The sequence below is a fragment of the Apostichopus japonicus genome, chromosome 11 (genome assembly GCF_037975245.1).
Source record: "Apostichopus japonicus isolate 1M-3 chromosome 11, ASM3797524v1, whole genome shotgun sequence".
NCBI lineage: Eukaryota > Metazoa > Echinodermata > Holothuroidea > Aspidochirotida > Stichopodidae > Apostichopus > Apostichopus japonicus.
Genome location: NC_092571.1, coordinates 2879733 through 2902142, shown reverse-complemented (window position 1 = coordinate 2902142; position 22410 = coordinate 2879733). Strand labels below are relative to the sequence as shown.

At 36.5% G+C, this 22410-nt stretch overlaps 2 protein-coding genes across 3 annotated transcripts in view; one reads left to right on the top strand and one right to left on the bottom strand.

Moving 5' to 3' along the window:
* Nucleotides 1–22410, top strand: part of LOC139975840 (pleckstrin homology domain-containing family G member 5-like) — a 157228-nt gene that overhangs the window by 8813 nt on the left and 126005 nt on the right. The gene's annotated exons all lie outside the window — the stretch shown is intronic.
* LOC139975839 (uncharacterized) lies at nucleotides 666–20919 on the bottom strand. The gene is made up of 19 exons (XM_071984065.1): nucleotides 20662–20919; nucleotides 17627–17885; nucleotides 16108–16352; nucleotides 15151–15300; nucleotides 14794–14875; nucleotides 12226–12552; nucleotides 11533–12012; nucleotides 11144–11370; nucleotides 10517–10675; nucleotides 10090–10239; nucleotides 9805–9865; nucleotides 9143–9456; nucleotides 8519–8690; nucleotides 6304–6627; nucleotides 4999–5222; nucleotides 4314–4463; nucleotides 3604–3756; nucleotides 2115–2175; nucleotides 666–1858 (listed from the first exon to the last, which is right to left on the bottom strand). Exons 2-19 carry the CDS (start codon nucleotides 17742–17744, stop codon nucleotides 1548–1550), a joined length of 3708 nt encoding a protein of 1235 aa, XP_071840166.1. The 5' UTR covers nucleotides 17745–17885; nucleotides 20662–20919; the 3' UTR covers nucleotides 666–1547.

The following is a 22410-nucleotide window of genomic DNA, read 5'->3' as shown; positions in this document are numbered from 1 at the left end:
CTAAGACCCCTCTTTTCCGTCGACGTATCAAGTGTCGGCAAAAGTGATAGCTATGACTGGTTTCAATGACAATACCTATACTATAATACAATCTAATCAATCATACTCTGTAGAGGGTAGTACAGTGGATATCGACCAGGAGTAAATTATTACGTTACACTATAGTATAAGCAGGGAGCTGCTACTCTAACCCTGGTATAAGCCTCGAAATTACAAGTAGTAATGACCAGGAAAAGATTACATTTTGAAGAAATTGTCATCTTATTCCTTCCTTCCCCTCCCTCAAATTATGGACATCGTTTACAGAAATTTGTAAAAGAGGACATTCAATAGCCCCAAAAAACAATAGCCTTGTATCAACGAACATTACGGAAAGGTGTCCAAGCATTATTCAGTATAGAGTACAGTGTTTTCCAGGACCGTATTGCGATAGAAAATTTTCTCTTCTTTGTAGAATGTAATGACAACTGTTACCGACATTATTATGTTAAAAAATGCAACGAAGTTTCATTTTCGATTATTCATTTTGTTACAAATGTATTGAAAGGAAGCATCGACTCATACCAAAGTCATTCGAACTCAACCAATAACAACACATTCTCTGTGTATATTTCAGGAAGAGAATATTGTTAAACAAGTGAAAAATAAAACAAATTTATAAAAGACGTTAAAGAAAACTAGACTTTTAATCCTGGCTTAAGTGACAGACAAACAATTATTCAATGATTCATTTCTTTTTGGAAAATTTACGATAAAGAAGTGGTGTACTTTCCATTATTCAGATAACGAAATTATGATTATGATGTTACGATTTCTGATAACAATGATTTCGATATAAAATAGAAAACCACTCATTTAAATGTGCTCTGACTTTACGAGCAGTTCCTTAATACACTCGTAGACACCGTACGCCATACATATCATATATACATATTATAATGACAACAAATCATGTTCTGTTTTCATGGAAGAAATCAATGATGAAAATAAACAGAGATAAATAGAAATATTAATGTGTGTGTAGTGTGCGGTATGAATGCGTCCTGCCTCCGTTTGCCTTACAAATGTACTACAGATACTCTGTTCTGTTTATAGTAGGTGTTAGATTCACAAATATGAAGAAATATGATGACTGGTTAGAACAGACAGTTGCACAAATAATTGCTAATTCTTTGTTCTGATAACGTTTATTTACATGACATCTTGATCATCCTGATAGTCCTGCTAGTGTTGTATGAGCTGCATTTGTATGATGCCTGCTTTTACGATGTAAGCTAATTGTTTTCCAGATGATGGGGCCTCGCCTAGTACAGGAGTGTTCCACGATATAGGTATTCACGTACTGGTAGGTCTACCAACCTGTGACAATTTCTTCTATAGCGGTAACTTATAAGTTCAATTCTTACGTTAATGTACAGAACCACAGTTAGTTTTATCAAAGTAGTTTAACAATGAGAACACTTGATCTCCTAAAGAGCAGTGAGTTGGAATGGGTCATCACATGAACAAATGATTCATAAGAGATATATGCATATGTATGCCTTGGATTAAATACTCATTTTTGGACACATTTTTGCTTCAACCACTGGGTTTTCCTTTCTGAAATATCTGATAAGTTTGGCACATTCTTCATTCCCTTGCTCTGTTAAAGCATTCTCCAAAGCAGAGATGTTCGCTGGGGATATCTTTGAAGTTTTAGTCAACGTTTCTAGCAAGATAGGTCCAGGAGGTCGGTGCTTCCCGATGTTAGCAACGACATCCTGGGGAAGCCGGAAGACGTTTGCAAGCTGAATAGAGTGGTCGGCATCAAGATGAGTTGATAAGTTTTGCATTAGCTGGTGATAAGATCCGATGATATCTGTTCAGTCAAGAGGTGGAGAGAGCAAGAAAGGGGAGTGGGAGATTTATGGTTATTGTCATAATTAATATATGTTAAGTTGCACTACGTATATTTCAATCCCTGTACATTAAGCATGCAGAGGAAACCTTGGGGCAGTTTAGTGTAAAGGTACAAGCTTCAGAAAAGGCTAAACACTTCTAAATCGTTTGACATTGTTTTCATCCCAAATCAATTTGGTAAATATTGATAGATTACACTGCTGCAGAACACTTACATTCAGGTATTATTTGTTGGAATGGAGATACGATTTGATCGTTGCGTAGTAACCTTTCGACCTGAAGAAATAAAATGAACAATAATAACATTCATTTGTAACTCGAAGATATGCTGTGTAAAAATATGATGCAATTAATATACCTTCGTTTATACAGTATATTAATAATTTATTACAAGAACAAAATGGGAATTTTTCATGTTTTTCATTTGAATATATGTATAGAATGGTACTGGCTGCCAAAATCGAACAAGATTGAAGTGTGTGGTAGTAACTCTGAGGGTATAGGTGCCATTCCATTACTTTTCATTTTATTTCAGCAATGGATTTCAAATTATATTGTAGATAATTAAAAGCACCCTCTATTTGTCAAGTGGCTTTTCAAAAGTGAATCATGCTCTTTAAAATTCGGCGACATGCCATAGATGCATATAGTCATAAATGAAAGAGACCCTTCCTAATCACAATAACAATTTACTCCTCATGAGACGATACAGTCAATGCAATAGACAACAAACAAGGAGAAGGAATGGAAAAGAGAATACAGTTTTTCTGTTTCCATTAAAACAGTTGTTTCACCGACAAAAACCGGAGAAAGGGTGTCTAAAGCGACCGTCCACAAACTACTGGGTACAATTTTACCAAGACATCGAACAATTTATCTACAGTCTTCGGAGCTTGCCGAAGTTTTTTTGACATTACATTACAGTTGAAGCTAGTTCAAGCTGCATGCATTCTGACCATCGGTTATGAGGGTTGAGGGTTTGGTGGGTCGTGGTTCAGTCAATTCGTTTGAATTAAAGACAGTGGTGATCTCCCCAAGACTCTGTGACGTTGCCGTATAATAAATATATACAGGTAATGAGAGTCATAATTGGATAACTATTGTGGGAACCGATATGGTCGTATGGTACTGTGAAAATATATATTCCATTGGGATAAAAATTATGAGGTACCTGGAAATTTCTGGTTGGGGTGTATGATTTTGTTTGGTAAAAACTAGATGTCCTGTTGCTAGTCGCGTTTTGAGCCTCAAAGGGTCTCATAGGATAACTACCGGGTCTCATAGAATAATTACCGGGTCTCATCAGTAGCTGCTTATATTGACGGATGGATTGCTCATGCAATTGACATACAAATGTAAACATCAAATCGCAACAAGAATTACAACAAAGTTGGAGAGTTTGGTATTTGGATCATGTTTGTAGTCATGTTGAATGGTATGCTCGGTCTTGAAGCCTGTAGTTGAATATGCAGTGAGCTGTCTGCTTTCGAAAAACTCGGTTACATTGAGGTATAACTTATATGGTGCTAAATTCTTCAGTTCGGTAGAGTAACTAAAAATCATCATTAGGATAGAGTTGGTATTTATGTTGAGGGAAATAAGGAACGAAAAATAATGGACCGTTTTCGGGCCTCTGATCTAACATGCTATTACATCGTCCCACAATATTCAGGTACAAAACTACACATTTATTTACATAATTACCTTCAGTTGAATATGAAACTGAAAGAGGACTTTCCTCAGTATTCCATATTTTGACTCAATTTCCAGACTGAAATCATCTCTTATTCCTTTATTCTGAAGTAGTAAGGCAACCTCATGTCTGTTCTGTAACCAGAGGGTTTCCATGTCGACATCCTTTAATAGGAAGAAAATCAGAAAGTTGTACTTCAATAAATGATACAAATATTTGCGATAAACCAGCTGTTAATATTATACAGAATAACCGTTATAATTTCACTTTTTTATTTCAATGACATAGTGGCTATTTTACATTACTCGTTAGACTAATGTCACGAACAACATCGCAATCAATTTAATACAGGAAAGATGCTTGGTTAGCCCCAAAAATTTGCATAGTCTTATTCTACAATGTCGTGATTGACCTTTCTTTATTATTTCATTTATAATACAATAATTCTGTCATTAAAATACAAAATGTGTTTTTTATTTCAATAATTCTGAGGCTGTCATGGTTGTGCTTCTTTACACAAGCATGAGTAAAAAACTTGACTCAAAATCATAACTAATTCTTGGCTTTATTTAGAAACAATTTATCGAAAATCTTTCCCATCATATACAATAAAAATAAAAACAGATAAAAGCATTTTTGTCGATCCTCACTAACGAAATGTTGAAAATATTCAAATACAACAGGCAAATAAGATAAACAATATGTATTGGTAGAAACTTACCACTTTTTTCAAACCTGGATGTGGGGTGCACTGTAGGTTGTTGCTGGTAATGGTGACAGGCACAGACGAAGTCCAGGACTCAATCAAAATAGAGATAGGTTTATGGAGCTCTATTCCTCTTTGGTTGTACACTTCTTCATTGATGAGACTCTGGCCAAAAGATCGAACATAAGTTATTGTTAAGAAAAATATTTACCTATGATGCTGAAAGTATTTCACTGTTGTCGTACCGAATAGTTTCTCCCGCCATCAAATATATATGGACAGGAAACTAGTTTATCTTTAGATTTTGGTAGTACTCTCGCAAGGTCACGACTGGACTCCCGACAAAGTATTTGGCTATTAAAATTAACACTATGCACACTTAGTCGAGAGATTCCCGTACAGTTACGCAGCATATATTCAAATGACTGTAACATGTTTCGAATATACGAATCGATGCTGTAGTCAGGTTTTCATAAGTAATTGCATGAAGTTAAATACCACTCAGAAACATAGTTTTGAATGAACATAAAGATTTAATAGATTTTGATTATAATATGTCGACCAAGATGCTTGGCATTTTTTTTTTATACCATCTATGTTCCCACTACGACTATAGTAACGATAAAATGATATATATATATATATGTATATTTATATATATATATATATATATATATATATATATATATTTATTACTTACATCATATTCCAGTTTGTCATCATTGTAAAACCAAAGACTAATTGTCAAGTCATCCTCTCGGTTAGAAACTCTTTTCATGATCGGAATGACACAAATACGCTTCTTCATCTTGGGTTTGTAAAGGATGTGAAGACCAAGCAGACATGGTTTCTGAGTTTTAACCTCAAGTTGATGAGCATTCATAGAGCAGGTGACGTTTTCAAGGCTCCATTTCAATGTTTTGTCTGGAAAAAAATAAGCAAAGTGAATCTTCCATTGTAACTACTTGTAACACTACATGATTAACAGATCGTAGCAAGTACTATTTTTGTGTGATATGCTTCCAGGTTAATCTCAGAAACATAAGGGGTACACTCGTTGTGTTTTGTGGACTATAATTACTTATGAGCATTGCCCCCGCCCCCCAAAATAAAAGCAATACTCTATCAATCAGAAATAAAAGTTTAATTAAATATATATTAAAGCAACCAAGTCAAGGCATTTGTAGACGTCATGAAAATAATAGATGATATTTGTTTGCATAAATTTCCCACTTTATATCAATAATGGTTAAGTATAACATATTGAATGTTTTCGCTTTTCGGCTTTTTTTTTTTTTTGCAGACTAAAGCGCTTAAAAGTTGAGGTTAGCATAAATGCCTGATAGTGCAATGTAATTAGTTACAAGCAATTTAAAAAAATTAACTCTTGAATACCACGCGTTAAAAATCCCCTTCAACTGGATTTTTTCCCCAAATTTTTTTACAGAAAATTAAATTAGGTGAACTTAATGGGCGTATAATTCACTCAATAGTCTTTTTCTGCTGGACTTATTTGGTAATACCCTAAGGGAAAAACAATTAAAGACGATTTGAAAATTTTGAAATGAAGTAAATGATGCTTTTAATATTGATTGCATATTTCTGATACTTCGGAAAATAATCTTTACAGATTGTGTCACTGTATATATGATTTAATGTAAATTGATCCTGGCAGATGTATTATCATGGAATTTTTCGTTTGAAAAAAATTATAGTTGCTTTTTTTCTGTAACGCAATATGCCATGTTCTTTTTTCAGACGTAAGCAGTACTCTTAATTTGCTTGGTGCAATGTAATTACTGATAAGCTTTACCAAAACACAGATTGAAACAAAAAAATAGAACACAAACAAAGAAAAAAACAAAGAACTAAAATAAATACTCCATAAATCAGTGATAAAAAGCTTTAATTACATATAATAACAACATCATGACACCTGTGGCTGCTATGAAAGAGGAGGAGTACTTATTAATTGGTTGATTTATAGAGGGAATAGAATAAACACCTGGTTGCAGTGCGCCAGAATACACATCCAGATCGCTCCAGTTACTTAAGGCCAATGCACAGTGTGGAATGACCAAGGTGACTGGTTTCTGTAAAGTAAGGTTTTCTGGACCAAATTTAACAAATGGTGTTAGTCTTAGACTCTCCTTTGAAATCGGTCCTTGAATAGCTGAATCAGCAGAAACTGTTATGCTGATGATTCGTCCAGTCTGTAAGGCACCGGGTGGTACAATAAAAGTAACACCAGCAATCACCATATCTCCTCCCTGCTGGTCAATGTATTGCTCTCTGTAAAGGTTAGATCCAGGGAAAAGAGGAAGCCTCTCTGAAAACATAATAAAAACGGATTTTCATGAACGTTACGTTTGGAACATTGATGAGAAAGCCTATAAATAACATAAACGACTTCAAAGGGATGCCTCATCACATGCATGCAGCTAGCAGCAAGAAACGAATCCACAGCTTTCATTTCCAATTGGGCAGTGACAATTTAACGTACAAACCTACCTGAAGTGTATATCTACCAGGGTTGTCACTTGAGAATGCCTAGTTTAAAATGAAATATATGCATTTACTGTTATTTCCTTGTAATTAAAGTTTTTCGACGTAACATGTTCCACAAAGTCCATGCGGCTCAATATCGTGTCAACGCCGTGACGTCATTAATGTTATACACGAGGAAAAATTTAATAAAAAAAAAAAATGAAACAAGTAGGCGATCTATACGTTGCATATCTCATCCGAAATTGACATTCAGCCCCCCCCCCCCGCCAAAAAAAATGTTGTTTTTCCTATTACTAAATATAACTTTCTAGCAATATTGTTATGCAATGAGACTTGAAATAAGTTACCGCGCACATTTCAGGTCAGTTTGGTACGTTTAGAAGTTTGACCTTCACCTCCTAAGATCACGTGGCCTGAGCATTTTACATAATGCACTGTAAATATGCAGTCAGTGGTTATCCTACTTGCTTGTAGGTTCCGTCTATATTGTTTTATTGGTATTTGTGTAATGGCCAAAATGCTGTTTTGGGGTTATTTTACCTTTGAGCAAATGACGTCAATAGGACGTCGAGGAAAACACTCACCAAGCAGAGTTTGAAGTCCATTGGGCATATGCTTAAGGAGTAGTTTGCGAAACGGTTTTCACACAATATTACCTTACTTATACACTGTACAGATATATTCTGTGATAAGCTCCTCTTGCTTAAAAGAGTGGGACATATTGTTATCTTGGTTTTAGTTGAATGGCCAAAATGTGGTAATGGTTATTTGACCTCTGACCTTAGCTCTATGATGTCATTACTCATGCAGGTGCTGCAACCCTTGCAAAGGTTCTTACCCACCAAATGTGAAGTTTATCAACCTTTTGGTTAAGGAGAAGTTTGAAAAACAATTTGTTTGCACAAATTTAGCCAGTCTGACCTTCGACCTCCATTGATCACGTGACCTTTGGTTGTTTCCATCAATTAATATACTTTAGACAGATAGTCTCTGATCACATACTTTTGTTTGAAGGAATGGGCCATAGTGTTATTTTGGTATACGTGAGATTTAGGCAGCGCTGTTGTTTGATTATTTGACCGGGGACCCTATGACGTCACTAGCCACGCAACCACCACAACCCATGCATAGGCAGGCACATACCCACCAAGTTTCAGTCCATCGGGTTTGTGGTTAAGGGAAGTATTCGACCAGTATTTCGGCCATTTTGGAATTTTCGTACCATATAACTGCAAACTGCTGTTTTGGTTAATTGAGCAGTGACCTGTTGCCTTTACCCTATGGCATCATAGGTCACGGAGGCAATGCATCCCATATCCATGCACACACCTAGTAATCTTGAAGTCAACGGCCGTTCGATTTACAGTTTGTAACACTTTTTGTTCACACACATATGTAACCGCGCACACGCACGCATGTACACAAACTTGTTGACCCCCACTTCAAAAATGGTATGGTCACCCATATTATTGTGTCACCATATCGAACCCCCCACCCCCATACCATTCCCATTAAGTCATATTAGCCCACCAAGTTTTAGTTCAGTTTCTCAAGGGGTGTGCAGAGGCTTTTACTGTTAATTTTGCAAAACAGAAAAAAATAGACTGAGTACACTATCCCAACCCCAGTACAATACGTATAGGGACGAGAGAATAAGGATGGAATACTTGTAAGCAATTCCACATTGAAAGGTGAACTGTACACTACTTTACCATGTTCATGTTTAACGAGTTGCAATAGCCTTCGCCCCAAGTCTAGTTTACCATGAGACAACCTCAACGCTCGTTGGATGTCCAGTCTCTTATATCCCTCTTCCATCAATATCTTGATATTTCTTGCATGTTTCGAGTCCTTTCCTTGGGTCATTTCCTGTTCCTGCTGTCTCTGTATTAGCAAAACGAGAAAATGGAATGAGCAGCCTGATGCGGAATATTATCACAATATTCAGATAAATTTACCATACATTGCGCTGAAATAACTTGAAATAATTGAAATCATCGCAACACCTTTACTGTTAATTACTGAGAATAATAAGTTTGGCAGGATATTCTGGTCAACATGGATTTATTAAAAAAACACTTTATAATGATTTTGCTCCCCAGAAGTAACATTTTAAATACCATATTTAAAAAACAATAATATTACGGTAAATAGGTTGTTAAAGTTTGTTGACAGATAAGCAGAATGATTGAATTAAGTCAATTTATGGCAAACTGAAAGTAACTTTCCATACACCTAGACAACGTAAAGTTTCGTCGATTTTGTTTCCTTTATTGCAAACTTATTTGAATCTTCTTTTTTAATTTCTGCAATTTTATTTCGGTAAAATATCAAACCTTTTCGATTTCACCGGTTTCCCCTTCATATTTTTGTTCCTTACTTCTCCTTGTGTCGATATACTCAAGAACCAGTCGTGCTACCTTATTGAGATGGATAACCTTTAATCCTTCATACAAGATGATCATTTTATCTGGCATTATAAGTTCTCTTTCATCTAATATTTTTAGCAAAATCTTTCCAGGTTCTGCATCCTTTATGATCATCTCATTTTCCGCAGGCGAGAGATTGAAACACATTGCCAGATTTTCACAATGTTGTTTGTCCATACGTGTCGATACCTCCCATATCAACTTCTCGTAGTCTTGCAAATCTGAAAGTGAAAATATGCCATAAAACTTGAAGAAAATGTAAATTGCATGAAAAAGCAGACCATGGCATGGTAACACACTGCAGTGAAGTATAGCGCAAAAAAAAAAAAATTATAATGATAATGCGCCAAATGCCATGCATTTCTATCAAACGTTTTACTCACAGTATGGTAATATATGTTCACAAAGTTGTCATCTAAAATATGAACAACAAATAACTTGTAAAAATACTTTCTTAGGTTTCATTTAAGTTATGTTTGTCTCTTGTCAATAAAAAGTACATTGGTCTTTAAACATGAGAATTCGGTATTCAGAACCACATTAATTGACTGCACAGTTGGACAATTTACCTGGCTGAACGTCTTTACAAATCATTCCTTTGCTTTCTGGAGAAAGGAGAATATCCTTTACCTGCAGGACAATAAATAAACACGAAAACGTCACTGCAGCTACCTTAACTAAGAGTCAAATTAAACGTTTACATCAAACTCTGTACCAAGATATCACATCACGTGACCTTAAATTTCTGATAAGTAAGTCACTAGTATACTAATGGGTTAAGTTAGGTGTGTATTGAAGATCGGTGAACAAACTTTACACATAGCACCAGTCATAAAACTGAAAATCGATCTCACCTTCGACTGTAGGATAATGGATATCCGGTTCTTTTCATCTTGTGATACTTTCAACTTCACATCAACCACGTCAGTGTCTCCATCTTGGATTTTCTTCAGTCTGAACTGATGAGTGGTTCTACTGGCAGCACACAGATGATCGACGTTAACCTGTTATTATAAAGAAGTTATTGAATAGCAATGAGCCAAATATGAATCGATGAAATACAAATATGGCACAAAATAGAATACCATGAAACAACAAATACTCAAAGAACATGAGTAACTTACGTAAATCATAGCTTTACTGTCCCTAACTTTTGTCGCTATTCGACAGCATATGTTTACTGCATATTTAGTACAAACAAAATTGACACTTTTCTTTTCATGAATTTAATTTCCTCTATCTTTGAACCTTTCAGAGTTTTTTATGGCAATAAGACCAAACCTTTGATGATTCATCTGTCACTTGGTAGCTATCATTCTCTGATGACATCAATAGTTCAACGTAGGATGTATCATCTCCACATTCCCTGAATGTCCGACTTATCTGAAAAGTTGCAAAGCTTCCTAGACTCAGTTTGGACTGTTGGTCTTCTAACAGCAACTATAAAATATAACAATAAAAAAATTCAAGCTTTCTTTAGTATAAGGAGAGATCGTATGATATATTTCTATATACTTATCATAATTGATTCTCATCCATTTATCATTATTGGGATGGAGTGAATATGACAATGGAAATCAGAAACAAGACCAGCCTCGATAGAACAACTTTTCCATAGAAAACTAGAACGCTTTTTGGTAATGTAAGTAAAGTTGGCTCTTAAATGAAGTAAACTTTCGTAACTGCTCGTCAAATCTTTATGTGCGCTATTGGTAGTTTGATAATTTTATTTCTCCTCTGTCTTTTTTAGTCATATAACAATGCCATCATTTGGTTTTGTATATTTTGTAAATTTATAACACCTCTACCAGAATAAAAAGAGAAATGTACTGAAAACAGAAAAGAAATGCGTGCACTACCTTGCAAGTTAAGCCTACTTGAGTTTATAAAATCTTTAACAATTCTCACCTTGTACTCTTCATCAATATCTCTACAGCAACAAACAGTTATTAAGACATCATCTTTAGCATCAACTATCGCATCAATAAATGGAACAATTCGGAAAGTGTGCCTCTGTTCTGTTTCTTGGCTGACTAAATTTACAAAGACGTAGCTCAGGATGTTAATGTCAAGAGTGATCTTCTCCGAGTCTAACTTCCAACAAAGAGATTTATCTTCAGTCCAAGTTATCTCACCTGCGCAACAAATAAATGTCGAAAAGAATTTCAATGAAGATGACAATGGTACATTATATAAGTTGTACGAAACAATGACATCTTCAACTTTCAATTGCGATTTATATATCAATTTAGGGCACATGTGTTATCTTCATAGCTTTATAGAGCTGCAATAATTACCTCCTGTTTCACGTTCCGTTTTCTGTCCAAAGAAAACAATGACGCTATGACGATCTGGTTCAGGGATAATAGCTGAATGAGGAATAATCAGACTTGCTGTCTTGTGTAAGTTGAGTCCTTCTGGCTCTAGCTTTATCAGAGGTGTCATTCTGCCTCTTTCAGCACCCCCAGGAAGGTGTATCTCAGGATCGTAGATGACATTTACAGCTATCACATGATCATTCGGTAGGGCATCATCAGGGATTGTAAGACGCACCCCTGTGATGCTGATGGTACCGCCCTCACAGTTGATCTTGTGTTCTATGTATGGGTGGTGACGTCTTAATCGCATCGGTGATGAAACCTGTGTTGATGTTGTTAGGTCATCTGTCCTTTCTCGTAAACTCGCTTCGTCATGTTGTTGTTCTGATGTATCTCTTTCTTCGGATTCTTGGGATGAGACAGGTCTTTCCTCAGCAAATGGTGAAGCTTGATAGTCATCTAAACAAGAAGGTGTTAAACTTGAAAGACTATGTGTATGACATAACTCAAAACCAACAGACAGTACAGATTTGTGTTTCCATCCAAATGCTGCCACTTTATATTACCTTTCAAACGGCATGTATCAATCACAGTGACATTTGTAGTACACATTATATATTGCAATCATCTGCGAAACACTTTTTTTGCTCTGATATTTACAAATTTTCTTACCGGTTGGCCAATCAAGTAATTTTGGTGCCTGGTTTTCTTCAAAGTGAAATGGATCAATTTTGCTCTGGTATGGTACTATCAGGTTCTCATTAATCCTGTTCATTTGCAGGAGTATCAATCCCTTTTGCAAGTTAGTAAGATCATACATATTGATGATATTTCGTGTCTTCATGAAGTTCAGTAGAGTGATCCCTGGGGTCTCAAGGAATGAAACCCGACGAAGCATATCAGCTTCTGCCGGTGGTAAACCAAACAGCGTTGCTAATCTCAAAGTGATGTCCAGTGTAAGGTTTTCAGCAATTCCGACCATCAACCTTCCATAATCAGCTAAAATGAAAATAGAATGTAAATAGAAGCAATTTTGCAAGAACTTCAACCAATGTTAAGCTCAGCTGAAAGCTTTCAGCTGAGCTGTATAGCGATCGTGTGAGTCTGCCGAAATTCTCTCACTTTTTGCCACCGTGTTTGAGTGACTGCCACTTCATCATTTTCGATTTGGCTCAAATTTCGTCAGTAGTTTATTTTATAAATTTGAAGGTGATTTGAGGTCACGAGAGGTCATTTTCTGAAATCGTAAACATGCTATGTCTTCTAGAGCGTTTGTCCTAATCTGCTGAAATGTGGATATAACATTGGAATGGTGGTAAACCAAAGTTGTTCAGAAAAATATTTCTGTTGTCATGTGAAGGACCAAAAGAGGGTCTTTTGTAGAGTTTCATTTGTGATGAAATGAAGTCCACAAATAATATGCAATGATCGTGAAATATTTCTTTGACCTTTTTGGTATTCATGAACAGTATGTGTTTTGATATGAGTAGCAAAATGTCTTCCATCTTTATTTCCCCGTCGTTTTTGGAAATAATTCCACCAGTGGGAGACTTGATCAAATATTTACTTCTTATTCAGGCTTCCTTTCTAGTTCGATGCCATTCTCTTTAAAAGGATTACCTGGCAGATTTGCAATTTGAACTTTTTCACGGTTTGTGTCTGTAATACGACATGTGAAAAATGATCTTTATTGTAGGAACCGATTCCGATTTCTGCTCCTAAACGTTTCTCTGTGGTACGTCGATTGTAAACAAGTTGCTGGTCGTTCTGTTATTGTATGGGTGCAAGTTGCGTGAGCAATTTTGGATCAGCACAAGTGAAACGTCATATCCACACCATTTTAGCAGGTTTAGCAAAGGGATTCATTTTTCTTTCTATTTTTGCATAAATGAAAACCACGAAGTGCATAAACTGTTGGTTTTGGGTTTTGCAATGGAGCATAGTTTATCCTTAGTGATTAGTACAACAATATTTTGCTTGAAATAAGCTCGTGACAGCGTTTCTCCTTTGAAGGAATATAACTTTCTAACATTGTAACAAACAAGTCTGCTTGAAGAAGGAACATAAAGCAAGGAAAAAAGAAGATGGGAGGAAAGTACTGACACCATTACCCTCCGTCTAACATTTTTCGTACATATATATGGATAAACTGCTCAGAAATATTGCCAATTGAAACACATTTCTCAAAAGGGAGGTAGGCTGAGCTTCTGCAGCGTTGCTGCACTTGTTTTAAATTGGTCATTTTTAAAGGGTGAGTTTAGGAAGAATGTTAGTCTTGAAAAAAATATTCAAGATAAGAATAATTTGAGTAGTATTTATATGTTTCTAGCTTAACATAGTTATACGTTTTTCATAGCTATACGGTTTCAAGTAAATAAAATTTAAAATAAGCTGTTTGGGAATTAGACTGTATAGTTAAGTCACTTTAACTGATGAATCACAGCTGTCTGGTTAAATGGATCATTTCTCAAATCAAAAGTGGTAATGGAATACAACTTGAACTTATATCAGTCAGTTAACGTTATGTACAAGTTTAAAATTAATTTTGTGCATAGTAATTGTGTATACGTGTTACAAGTTAATCTGTTTACTGATAAGGGAACTCCCAAAACAAGTGTACCTTTATTTTTTAGTCTCTTAACTGTTTGATGTGCATATAAGAATCAGAAGCAACGTAGTCAATTTCAACTGCTTTTAAATGGTTTGATTATTAGACCCAGGTGTCATCCAGCAACATATAACAGTATGTTCTTCTGACGCTATTCAGTACATAGACTTGTCAAATAATGGACGTCTTTACTGCACAGATCCACTCATAGCATGTAACACTGACTTAAAAGATAGATACCACATTAATCCTGGACGTACCTCAAACGATGTATTACATTCCATACATGTCTAAACATAGACCTTAACCAGTGGTACGCTTCATACCCACAATACACCACGATATTTTATGTAAGGATACTACATCTGTCATCTCAAGGAGTGTCATTACGTTAATTCCTATCATCATACCCAATATTTACAAGCGAGAGTTTTCCATTTTCATCTCCATTACAGAACACTAGTTGATTACATAATATTGAGCAGCTCCGAGCAGGTAATTGCAGACTCAGAGCAGGGCGTCTATACAAAAAGTCAAGCTTACACAAAATGGGGTATCGTAACATTCTAATTGTTGATGATATAAACAGGCATGCAAGCGTTAAATTAACTGTTAGTGCAGAATGATCTTACCAGCTAAAGACGATCCTCGACTTAAGTCTAAAGATTCTCTTTCTTCAGGAAAAGATTCTTCATGAGCAGACACAGGTGAAAGCTGTTGATAAAACAGACAGTCAGACAGTAAATATCTTATGATAAATGGTTTGGATCAAACTAAAATTACAAACAAGTATACCTAGTTGAAGACGTTGTTAGTGTAGATGACATAATTTGTCAAATGTTAGTTACACAAACTGAATTGAATATTGTATGAAAGATTGGATTTCATGTACTGAATTACTTTCATAATTATATGTTTATTGGCATTTGCCATCTTAACCCCATGGAAATGATATTTCAACAACCGAATAACATTATTCTCACGATTACCGATTTGTACATGTCTGCTCTGGTATGTTTCAAGACCTCTTCCAATGCCATCGATTCTTTGGCAAACTTCAGCTGATACTTCGCCAGCTCATCTTTTGTAACCTTCAAGCTTTTTTTCGACCCACCGAGCTCCTTCAGCATCTCTTCCTTCTGAAAATGTCCGAAATAGTCAGATTTGATTATACACCTATTAACTTGCTAATGAGCCTTAGTATCGGAACACATTATCTCGGCCTTTTCTCTAGGCATGCCCAGTTGCGCTGTTGTAAGTACAATACATATGTTACTTTGAATCAAAATGTATGATTTCCAACATTTTCAATGAAAAACAATTCCAATAAATCTTGATTGGCCACATCGTCTCTGCGTTCATTGTAGCACCATAATAGCAAACTGGGAATTGTGTCATGTGTGTTTCAGACCTTGCCCTGTGGCAAAGTTTACTGCAATGTTCATTCGATAGTTTTAACTGCGCGATGGTGGTCATGCTTATGATAACTACTCAAACATTACCATAAATAGAGTAGGAATTAGAGCATTTTTTTGGTATTCACATGAGATGGCTAAATGGCTCAATTATGGGAAATGTCACGGAGCGGAAAGATATGCTCGTTGCAGTTAAAATATGAAAGACTATTGTATTAACTTTCTAGCATATGATAACCTATGTATAGGATCATTCTCTTCTGTTTAATTATATGGAGGTTTTAATGAACACAACTATTCAACTAAACCCATGAACTATATATGTTAAGGGAGCCTAAAGGACTGCTGCATATTGAGATATAGGTTTGAGACACTGAAAGTAAATGGCAATTTAAAAATTTCACGAAGAAAATATGACTTGTGGAATACATAAAATTCAGTTCTCGAATCAGGTACACAATGGAATGATTTTATTCTGGTTGCTACACATTAGGTCATGCAGATGGTTTAAAGAGATTGTTTTTATATTACGCTCTGAGTTAATTGTATATTGTCAGCCTCTGTTTTCTGCAGTCTTTCTTGTGTGACTTGCAGTCTATCGGTAACCATTTGAACTTCACTATTATTCAGTTCTTCAACGAGTTCTTGTTTCTCCTGCTTTGCTGCGTTGTGTCTTTCTTTCAATTGTTGCCTTTCCCTTTCTGTCGTTTCAACGTGTTCGTTGTGCTGTTGCTCTCCATGAGGCATTGCTTTACGTTTTCCAATGACTCCCGGATCTTTAAAATGTGTATAAATTAGAATCAGAAACAATTATTGATCTTTCCTAGTACATCTGCAAAGATGCATTTATACGTTATCAATTAGTCAATATATACTAATGGGGAATGCTTATGGTCCTTAGCATCAGTTGTGGTTATTAATTGGAGTCAACAATTATAATGGAATCGAAGTTGGTATAACAATCACGTCCATTGAAATCACGTCAAAATAAAATGTTTTGTGCTGGAAATGTAGTGTGAAACTTAGCACTTCAACTTTTTCAATGAAATTGCTTTCGGATAAAGTCAGCATGGTTTAACATGTGACGTCCTTGATTACTTTGACAGTGGTTACACATTGACTTTGACTCCTCATTAAATTTCTTTTCGTTTGTTCCTTCTTTTCATACATACGATTGAATTATATGATACATTTATATCAACATTTCCCAGATTTAGGTATTATTAGCCTAATAAAATGTGTATACCTTCCGCGGTTCGACTCTGAACCCCACCAGCTTTGAAATACATCACGATGAAACTGAATTCTTCTCTGAAATGTATTTCAGTCTGTACATGGTTGAATTACAATACCTACAAGAGAATGATCTGTATGCACTGCAGGTTAAAAGTCCCAACACCACTAGAGTACAAGAAATGTCTTAAAATATTACAACTTATGTGGGACGTCTTCCCCTGAACCCACACCATGGCTTTGAAATAAATTCCACAGAATATCTATCTTCTGTGTTGTACACTCGCTACCAGAGAGTAATAAATATCTGAAAAATGTTAGCTTCAGGGGCCTCCCAAGCCCCCCCCCCCCCCTTGGACTAGAGCCCTGAGATAGATTCCATAGAAGATTGCAATTCCTCTCTCTGAATTTCCTTTCTCGCTACGAAGACAAACAAGGTATAAAAGGGGTTCAGCAGCTTCTGAGGGTGCCCTGTTCTCCAGCCAATAACATTGAAATTGAAGTTCTAAAGCAAGTTTACCGGTTTTTTTTATATGTATCTCGAAACGTTGATCAACTAATCACTGCAGACGGTCGCCAAATTGCTAGTCAGTCTCAAAATCGATCAATATTCGTGGTGGTGGTGGGGTGTCCATTTAGCCCCCCGAATCTGCCGTGTTGTACATTTAATTCAGGTGCGTTTCTGCAGTTCCAAAACTTTTTGCTTCCCTCCAAACTGTTGCACATGTCCCATGAATGCTATAAATGTGACAATTACAACCAACTGAATATTTTTCTTAAAGTGAATTTGCCTTACGCTGTTTAGTGCGACACTTACTATGCATCTTCTGGTATACATATATCACCTCTACTGCTTCACTCAGCCCTGCGTGATTGCATGCAGCCATTAATTCTTCGGCAGAAAGCCTCCCTGTCTTTCTGAGATGTTCATACATATCTTGCAAGTCGGAACTGCGAAGGAACCAACGTTTATTATCTTGCTGCACTTCAAAGTAACGGTTTAACTTGCTTTGGTCTTCAGGTGCGATGAGTGATGACAAACATGTAAGTAGATCGTCAAAAGTGAAGATATCTCTCTACAATAAGAAAACAAAATGAGAACACAAGATTAAAATTTTAAAATGAAATTGCGTTCATTTCTTCAGGTGGAACACTTAGTTGTTAAGTATTGAATATACCCTCCTGTTTCCTAAGCGTTACAGATCAAAGTGCAGATCCGGTTTACCAAATGAACTCTAGTCACCTCCCTTCGCAAAATTAATAGAAACACATTTTGTCATCTTACTCTTTAATATATCGTTACACACAGCATGCCCTGCATGAGGTGAAGGAACCATCCAGCTATTTATATTTCTGGTACAGCTGTTGGATAAATTACATGCCACTTTTATTCAGATTAATGAAATAATAGTTGAGACAGAGAAAAAACAGAAAGTGAACGGGCTTATCAGGGGCGTATCCAGGATTTTCTAACCCGGGGGTGGGGGGGGGGGGTGCGCGAATTACTATCTAAGCGGAGCGCCACCATCGGTTGGCGGGCAGCGTACAAGAGAATTTCTGGTTTTGATACCCCCCCCCCCTCCAGATCACCGGAAATGGCACTTCTCGGGCTTGAAACTGACCAACCAGATGTACACTTTTGCCTGAGAACCAAGTATTTCCAAATATTTTTTTTTTTTCATCTATAACCTTTTTGATGATTTTCATCAGTCACACATCATGTTCGACCTCATCACATCTCCTGTGGATCATTGCTTTTGTCAGTGGTTCTACGTCGCGGCCCACTATACCCGTCAGCCCCACTTCTCAAGGTTTTAAGCCCAGAATTTGAGAATTCACATTTCTCGTGAATAAATTCACTTCAAAACATACCCATAATGCAATGTTGCACAAAAATTTCATCTATGGACAATCAATATAGAAAAAACCTCCTTCAACCCCTAACAGACCGGTCAAATTTGCACGAGTAGAGGGAAGTATGATGAACAATGTTGGTCAGGAAATTTTCGAAAATTCCGACACAGTTAATTTATTGGTGTACTAATAATAAAACCTCTTTAAGGAAATAGATATTTCCGAAACCGAGCACTACACACATCGACAGTTTTGAGCATGGGCGCAGATCAGTCTTGGATAATTGTGGGAACGCGTGTCTGTTCGCTGACACTATCTAAGCGGAACGCGACCATGGGTTCGCGCGTAGCGTACGATTTTTTTGGGCAAACTAAAACCTCCCAGATCGCCGGAAATGACACTTCCCAGACCTAACGATGCTCCCAAACCTCCTAAAGTTTGAGATTTCATGGCTTAGAAATTTAGTTTGGGGAAATACATGGGCGTCTGCAGAAAAAAAATCAGGGGGAAAATAATCCAAGTAGACTTTTGTATACGATGGGTCTGGCGTCCTCTCCCAGAAAACAATTATAGACTGCTTCAAATGCGATTTCCGTCCAACATTTAACAACTGTGGATAAATATAATAAAATGAGAACTGCTGCATGTCATTTGCACAATGCTGGATTAAACTTCGCCAAAGTTCAATACAGGGGAACTTGAAATGCAGCTATTGGTCAAAACATATTGGTGGGGACACGGTATATCATGTCCCAACTGGTGAAAAAGTTGGTGGGGACGCGTTCCGCTGTCCCCACCAGCATCTGCGTCCATGGTTTGGAGGCTGTTCATTCCGGACCGCCATTTTCATGCTCACTGATATGATGCGATATTTGCTGTTTGCTTCTTTTTCTTTTCCCTTCCTCCCCCCTTCTTTCCCCCTCCTTTTTCCTTCTCTCTTTTTTCTCTCCTCTTTTTCTAACCCGGGGGCGCGCGCCCCCAACGCCCCCATCCCGGGATACGCGCCTGGCTTATAGTCAATGAGTCTATGCAACCAGTGACATCTATGTACAATGGTCACAAAATATGTTTACGATTTTACCATTGTTTTCACCGACGTGATCACACATTGATGTTAACCTACCTATAAATTTGGAAAGTTCATTCAATCAGCAGTTTGTCCACTACTTTAGAAATTTCTATCTTCATTTATATTTTCTACTTCAATGATTATTTCAAGAGGATTGTACAGTTAAGGATATGGTTTTGGAAAAATACTGTTGTCTGTGATAATTCATTTCTTTGAAAGCGATCGTTATACTTTTGAAACCACTTAACAGTTAAAAATACCCAACAAATATTTCGTTTACTTTTTGTTTTTGGGGGGAAACAGTTGAAGCGTTAGCATTTAGAGGTTTTGTCCTCTCGTAACTATGTTGAAGCCCTAAACAAACGCAAGAGAAAGGATTTACTCTTTTAACAACGGGAATGTCTTATCTAGTTTTACTATACTCTGATTTTCTAAGGGGAGGGGGAGAACAATTTTGCCCTTCCCAAGACCCACCACAAAGGCCCACCCCTTTCCAAACCGGCAAGGTCAAATGTGTCCCATTTTTCATTCAATTTTTATAGCGCAACTTGTAGTCATTTTTATGTTTTCGTAGCCTCACCTTCATGTAAGGAATAGAAACGTATAATTCGTATTTAACCTTCGAGGTTTTTTTTGTAACGAAACAACAATGCATCATTATTTCAACGCTCTTTTCCTCATAGAAAAGTTTGATTATAACTTGAATGTGCTCCCAAAGCACGAACTACATCTTTATTTTATTTTAATACTAAACTAAATAGAAGCTTTTTAAGTAGGTTTTTCGATGCTGAAGGTTTCCTCGCAGTTGTTTGCTACGTGTTCATACTTAACTTGCTGATATTCATTCCCAAGGATCGTGATCTATAGAACTGCATGCGAAAGGTTCGGATATCTAAAAAAATAAAATATGTATATTAATTATTACTTACTGTGTCATATTCGTATACTTCTCCCGTCTCCTTAGTAACGACAAAGAACTTGTTTATGTTACTATTGATTCTGATTTTCACAGAATAAAGAGGAACATTAAATGTAGCCAAATAATCACCTCTAGACGGAAGGTAGACAGAGACAACACGATCATGATCTCTTTTACCCCATAATATGACTACTAAACCAGTAACTTCGTTGAACGTTACACTCAATGCATTGAAGAATGCATGCTTATACCTCTTTTCTACATCTCCGCTTGCATTGAAAAGTAAACCCTTTCCGAAATGAGTCGTACAAAATATTTAATCTTCGTTAACGGTAAAGTCAATTGGATAGTCGTTGTCAATTAATCCTCGTAAGGTGATTGTCCTGATTTTATTCAATCTATTATCAAAGACAAACACCTTTTTGTCGATGTTGAGATTTCCAAACGAGACATAAATGCAATCGTCTCTGGTTGTCATACAAGTGGGTTGTTTGTTCAATGTCGTCTCTTTGATGACCTGGCCAGATTTACAATCGTACAATATTATTGCATTTCTAAAAGATTTTATGAGCAAATCATCATTCAGAAAGCAAACGCATGGTCTAATTTCATATGACTCTAGCGATTGCACAGAACAACAGGTAGGTTGAGACGAAAGCAACGGGTTTTCGTGAGAATTAGAGTCAATATCTAAGCTAAAAATGTCTACGAAGGCTGTCTCTTCGTTGTATCCAGACACGGCCATGCGGCGACCATTCTTCTGCAAATCCATACAGAATACATAACAGTTATCTTCTGTCGAAAATCTACCGATAGTTGTACAATGCAAATGTCTCCTGTACGTAGAGAAACGAAAAATGCACCTATAGTTGTTACATGTATTATGTATCCATTGATATTTGGATGAATATTGTAATTAGTGAGCTTTGGATTTTGCACGGCTTATAAAGTATAGTAAATGATAGTAATCAAACGTCAAGGATTCTTATTTTAATGTCAAATGAGTTTTAAAGCACTTTTTGGAAGCAATTGATAAGGTTGAAAATCTGGATCTGTGTAAGTATGACCATACGAAAGCTGAGAATCTTAAGAGAGGAAGTAATAAGTGATCACGTATATATAGTGAACGTGGTATTTTTAGAGTACCTTGATGGTTTATCATATCTATAGTAAAATACCCTTTTAATAAAACTTACTAAAGGGATTGTCCATATGGGAGGGTGTAGGGTCGGGTTAGCATTGTATTTTGAGTTGTGAGCATTGTTATGTATAGTATGGAATGTATATATTTACCCCGTAAGCTCCATTATGTCCCATTTAAAGTTACTCTGGACAGCGACGTAGCCAGGAATTTGAAAGGGGGGGGGGAGCACTTTTTGCGATTGATATCGATTTTCAAAAATTTAGGCACGACTATCTGAGCGGAGCGCCACCATCAGTTGGCGCGGAGCGTACAAGAAAATTTTTGGTTTTACAAATCCCCCAGATGGCCGGAAACGGCCCTTCCCGAGTGTTCATGCTGGTTCCATGACCTCTTCCTAACTTGAGACACCTCATTCAATATCACTTTTCAACCAAAAAAACAAACGAGTTAAGATACATAAAGATAAATTAAGTACATAATTCAATAATACATAATGTATTTAAAATTAGCAAGGTACATGTACAGAGTAGTCCTACTTTTGAACTGCTGATACTTGTAGTTACATATATAGATTGGCCAGAAATGTCTTAGATACAACTGTAAATGTTAGATAGC

Bases quoted from the DNA above. Each gene is read 5' to 3' on its own strand.
- LOC139975839 (XM_071984065.1), bottom strand. From the start codon at position 17,744: ATGTATGAACATCTCAGAAAGACAGGGAGGCTTTCTGCCGAAGAATTA. The intron at 14,876-15,150 runs GTAATCGTGAGA...TTTTATCAACAG, and splicing joins GAGCAGACATGTACAAATCG to CTTTCACCTGTGTCTGCTCA. The intron at 12,013-12,225 runs GTAAGAAAATTT...CTTCTTGTTTAG, and splicing joins ATTACTTGATTGGCCAACCG to ATGACTATCAAGCTTCACCA.